Source organism: Zootoca vivipara, chromosome 4, assembly GCF_965207765.1.
Source record: "Zootoca vivipara chromosome 4, rZooViv2.hap1.1, whole genome shotgun sequence".
NCBI lineage: Eukaryota > Metazoa > Chordata > Lepidosauria > Squamata > Lacertidae > Zootoca > Zootoca vivipara.
Window position 1 is genome coordinate 83,558,753 of NC_142587.1, and position 5,645 is coordinate 83,564,397.

The following is a 5,645-nucleotide window of genomic DNA, read 5'->3' on the forward strand; positions in this document are numbered from 1 at the left end:
AGAGACCTCACCGGTCAGCGCTGGCGGTGAACCGGAAGTCTCGATTATTTGCTTTATTTCTGCATTCCAAAATCTTATTAATTTTCTTTACATTCCAGTTATAATAATAATCCCTTATACAACAACTGCAATATTAATAATTTCTATTTCTGATGACACATTAAATGATTTATAAAAGTACAAAGTATCTTTGTTTTTCCTGTGTGTGGCAATTATTCTGTCCATGGTTTTTCTTTCAGTCCTTGTAAGATCTTATGTCTTTCTTTCCCCCGGCTGTCACTGTTATCCATCATGCCTTGGGCAGAGCTGATATCCCATTGTTGTTATAGAAATTTCTCTGTTGCTCTGCCTTGTGCTTCATTGCTTTGCAACTTTAACAACAGCTGCAAAAGTCACTCTGTCCCAATAAATCACCTGTTTTTACCCTTTTCCCTCTCAGCCTGAGGAGAAGAGTGGTCTGTCGAACTGCAGATGACTCAGTTCGTGATCTCATCTTTCCTAGCATGCACCTGTACTTTAGTCCAATTAAGCTGTAATTAATATGAGAACCTCTGCTTCTTGATGGAGGCATTGGAGGGTTTTCAGCAGGCAAAGTGCTTTTGCACTCAGCACCTCCTTGCCCCATGCATTCCTTGCTGGAGCAAGAGCACGGGTAGAAAGACGAACTGCGAGTGAAGCCTATTTCTCCCTGCCCTTGGGGGGAATCTGGAAGGATAATTACCCTCAATCATCTTTGTTTCCCCTCACCAACAGTCTCGTGCTGTCATGGGGTCTGCCTCCATTAAGGCAGAACAGAACTGGAAGCTGAACATTTTAGTTAGTTAGCTTACATCAGCCAATTCCTGCCAATCTGCCCTGCCTTTCTGTTTGAGGAATTGATCTAGCCCCAATGTCCAGCAACTCTGAGTTGTCTATTGAAATCAGAAGTGTAGCCAGAAAAGCCATTAATTGATTTTACTCATCAACCAGAAGTGATCACACTTCCCTCAGGGGGGAATCACAAGATTCAGGAAGATTCTGAGTAGAGGAGAGAGAACCACAATTTCTGGGGAATAAATTCTCAAGGCTGTTATTCTTCCACTAATTTTTTTCAGCTTGATCTGGTGCAGTCCACCTTCCATGGATCTCTCTATCAGTGCTGTGGTATTCCTGTTCCTCACCTACCATCTCTGTGAGGCAGGACGTCAAAACGATAATCGAGTCCTCACAGTGACCAATGGTGGGGAGTGGGGAGAATGGGGAAAATTTCAATTATGTCCTTCAGGATATGCATACGGATTCTCATTGAAGGTAAAGGCTTCTCTATATCTTCTTTTTGATACCCTGATCCCAAGGAGTAGTCATAATAATTCTCTCTCTCTCTCTCTCTCTCTCTCGTTGCTTCCCATCTTTCTTTCTGAACCCATTGCCTGTATGTTGCTGCCTGCAAGGTGCTTTGAAGTGTTGACTGCCATGCTTAAAGATTTAATAGCTCTAAAAAGTCTCCATGCCACTTTGTCTATCCACATTGGAGAGGCTTAGAGTGAATTGGATTTTACATAAAGGAAAACTACCATGAATCTGGATGGACTGGAGGAAAAAGGGAGAAGGATACAGAAAAGTTTGGAGTGCAATGAGCTGGCAATATTGTGGTCAGGTTTATCTCCCTGAAAAGTGAGCGCCCAATTGGCAAATACAGACTAAACTGTAAGTGTGGAAGCAACCTTGATAAGTGCTTTCTAGGAGGCTTGCCATACATCCAGATTTTGGGTGACATGTCCAGGATTTCAACAACTTTCCCCAAAAAGCTCAACAACATTTTTGTGTCCAGATTTTATTTCTTGAAATAATATGGCAACCCTAACTTCACAAACTGGAGGAAACCTGCTGTTGAATATGAAGACATAGGAGAGGGATTAAGGGTGCCTTAGCCAGTCATTAGAATATCATTTTTTTCTTATAAAATTTGCTTTCTTTGGGCCATTGGGCCATTGGACAAAGCTACTGTCTTTTGATGCAGCTGGGAATGTAAACCTTAATCCATAACCGGTAATACTTGTACACAAGTAGGGGCCTGTAATTATGAACAGATAACTGCTAATTCAGGTTGCAAGCTACGGGAATACTTTGGAAAATTTAGACTGCAGACGCAGTCTGAATGTGAGTGTTGTCAGAGTCCTAGTTCAGTTAACTACAATAACAACCCCCCTTTTGTAACATAAAACAATATCTTTTTTCTGTTTTGTTTTCTACATGGGTACTATTTCTTGTTTCTTTGATTTTGTGTCTGGTCTTACTTTGTACACTTGAAATTTTGTACTTTTTATTTTTCAATAAAGAATATAAAACAGAGTCATAGCTTGCAAAAACTGCTTTATTGCAGTCTCTTTCTCTCTTTTCCACCAGGTACAGGAAAAACAAGGTATGACTACTGATGATACTTCCCTCAATGGCATCAGTCTCTATTGCAGTAGCGGTGCAATTGTAGAATCTACTGTCGGACCGTGAGCATCTTCTTGACTTTTTTCTTTTTTCTTTGGAAAGTGATGGTGTGAGGAGCTGGCTGAAATCTATTATGCTTCAGCACCAGGGCAGGATAATATCAGGTCAGGGTCTATCAGCCTCATTCTCAGCTCTCGGAGTCTAAGGATACCAACTCTAGGTTGCCTTCTGAATTTTAGAGGGACCCAAGCCCCACATAACAAAGAGGAAAGAGACTGCAACAACAGAGTACAAAGGTCAGGAAAAGCAGAGTTTCTTCCTGAGGACCACACATCCCAAGGAAAGAGAGAGCAAGAGGAAACCACCATCTATCCTGAGAGTGGGGAACCTCAAGTCCAGGGGTCAAATGTGGTCCCCTAACTTCTCTGTCTGGTCCTCATGAATATCTGTGACTGTTAGGGGTCAGGACCACAGGCAGGAAGGAGAGGCAGGCTGAGCAAAAAAGCTGTATGAAAAGGTCAAGACCTACCTAACCAGTGGCTGTGCCTTCCTGAGAGAAAGTAGGCACAATACTGAAGCTCTCCTTCCTGCTGGAGGCACTGGCCTAAAAGATCAATGCCTCCACTCAACAGCTGTTAAGCAGAGACCTTGATCCTGTGGGGTGCAGGTGCTGCTTTGCCAGTGGCTTTCTTGCAGGAAGTCACTACCACTTACAGAGCTGGTTACATCATAGACAATTAAAGGGACAGTTTAAGGAAGACGATAAGAAAGGTTTTAGTTATACAGTTTCAAACTTTCAAAAAGAGATAGTCAAGAGTGATACGAAATTACTTTAAAAAATGTATAATCTCCTACTTTGTGGGGGAATGTTAGATGAAATGGTAAAGTCAGCACAAATAAAGCGGGCTCAGGATTTAGGTCATAATATACATCTTGAAGATTGGGAAAAGATGTGGAAGGTGAACCTAAAATTTACAGATTGTATCTTCCTGAAAGAGAATTATATGAAAATGATGTATAGATAGTATATAACACCAGAGAAAGTGGTCAAAATGTATAAAAAGGGATCAAAAACTTGTTGGAAATGCAAAGAAAAAGATGGTACATTTTATCATATGTGGTGGGATTGCAAAAATATTAGAAATTATTGGGAAATGATATATAATGAATTGCCCTGAGTGCTCCCTGGAAGGATAGATCGTGAAGCTGAGGCTCCAATACTTTGGCCACCTCATGAGAAGAGAAGAATCCTTGGAAAAGACCCTGATGTTGGGAAAGATTGAGGGCACTAGGAGAAGGGGACGACAGAGGACAAGATGGTTGGACAGTGTTCTCGAGGCTACGAACATGAGTTTGACCAAACTGCGGGAGGCAGTGCAAGACAGGAGTGCCTGGCGTGCTATGGTCCATGGGGTCACGAAGAGTCGGACACGACTAAACGACTAAACAACAACAACAACATATAATGAATTGAAAAAAAATGTTTAACAAGACTTTTGTTAAGAAACCAGAAGCATTCCTCCTAGGAATTTTAGACCAAGATGTAAAAAAAAGAAATTATTTATGTATGCAGCAACAGCGGCAATAATTATATTACCACAAACTTGGAAGAGCGGAAGAACAATGGCAAGGGAAACTTATGGAATATGCAGAACTGGGAAAACTAACAGATAAACTACATGAAAAGGACAACAAATACTTTAATAGAGAATGGGAACCATTTGCAACATATATGAAGAGGCAACATAAAGAAATGGCCTCATTGGCAGGGTTTGAGGAAACAATCACAACTGTATACAACAAAAAATAAGACTATATGTATTGGGAAAAATTGGGGGGAACAATACGCAGGGTGAACAATATGGAAATAAAACAAAACGGGAGTATGAGGGAAGTCCAGGGAAGGAGGGGGTAAATATGAAAAATAGTGAAAGATATATTTTTTCTTTTTTAAAAAGGAAAGTCACTACCACTTAAGTGAGTGGATCCCATCCTGCATGGTGCTGGTCACTGGACTTCATGAGGGAGCAGCACCACCACACAGAATCAGGTCATTCTGCTTAATATCTGTTAGGCAGGGGAGTAAATCCTGCATAGCACTGATGAACCCTGGCCTTAAAAAAAAACCCATTCTTAAGAGAATATTACGGTTTAAAACCCCTTTAAAGATTCTTTAGCTCCATCCCTAGATTTTTCCAGGGGCAGATTGGGAGGGTGTGGTGTGGGTGACCCCTGGGTGGCACAGGGCAAATCCACCTAATCCAGGGCTCACAACACACAGCCCTTCTTAGAAGATGAGGTTTGGTAGACATACTATACCTGATGAGGTCTACAAAAGAAGCCTTTAAAAAAATCTAAGGAGGCAACTGCCCTCTTGACTTTCGTGTGGAAAGCAATTCATTCCAATTTGGGTCCTATTTCCAGAGAGGCAGACATTATCACATTGTCCTTTTTTTGCAGCTGGGGAGAGTGGACAGACGATAAGAAATGCCCCGCCAAGACCTACCTGGTTGCCTTCGCTCTGAGAACGGAAGCCCCAAAAGGGGCAGGTGATGATACAGCAGCCAACAACATCCGTTTCCGCTGTGGAGATGGGACTGTACTGGAGGGCGAGGGACTGGACTTCGGTACTTATGGCCAGTGGAGCGAGCGCTGCACCACTGGTGCCATCTGCGGGATCCAAACAAAGGTGGAGGCTCCAGCTCCAGGTGATAGCACAGCACTTAATGATGTCAGGTTCGCCTGCTGTGACTGAATCACCTGGGCTTCATCCTGCTACAACACAGCTGCCTGTGTTCTAATGGTTTGTTGGCATGAAACTTAACCAACAATAAATCTTAACAAAAGAGTTGTGTGTACCTTTTGGAGCTTTGTCCCTTCCTGAGCTCAATTCTTTAAGCCTGCATGAATTGGTTTTGGATAGGAGGCCAATGCAATGTCAAAGAGGGTATCCATCCTAGAGCCGTAGTGTGATATCTTTAGCCCATTGATCTAGCCAGGCCCACCAGCCCCTCAATTTGTCCCATGAGGTTGCTTTGAACAAATCACACCCACTTGCCAATCACCAGCCATCTCAGGCACAGAGATCTCTTATGTCTCCCATGCAGTGAGATTTGAGGATTTGAAGGAATCTTAGCACCAAGCATAGCAGCCAACTCCTAGGGGCCGAGGTCTCTTTGCCTACCCCACAACTATTTGAGGAGGTCACTCCTCCCCCCCAGTTG

General features: G+C 42.7%; 1 protein-coding gene across 1 annotated transcript; it reads left to right on the forward strand.

The window, feature by feature from the left end:
• The first annotated feature begins 1,119 nt into the window (after positions 1–1,119).
• LOC118085106 (vitelline membrane outer layer protein 1-like) lies at positions 1,120–5,176 on the forward strand. Its single transcript, XM_088668994.1, has 3 exons — positions 1,120–1,290; positions 2,386–2,483; positions 4,882–5,176. Exons 1-3 carry the CDS (start codon positions 1,120–1,122, stop codon positions 5,174–5,176), a joined length of 564 nt encoding a protein of 187 aa, XP_088525120.1.
• The last annotated feature ends 469 nt before the right edge of the window (positions 5,177–5,645 follow it).

Bases quoted from the DNA above. Each gene is read 5' to 3' on its own strand.
- LOC118085106 (XM_088668994.1), top strand. From the start codon at position 1,120: ATGGATCTCTCTATCAGTGCTGTGGTATTCCTGTTCCTCACCTACCAT. The intron at 1,291-2,385 runs GTAAAGGCTTCT...CTTTTCCACCAG, and splicing joins CATACGGATTCTCATTGAAG to GTACAGGAAAAACAAGGTAT. The intron at 2,484-4,881 runs GTGAGCATCTTC...CTTTTTTTGCAG, and splicing joins GTAGAATCTACTGTCGGACC to CTGGGGAGAGTGGACAGACG.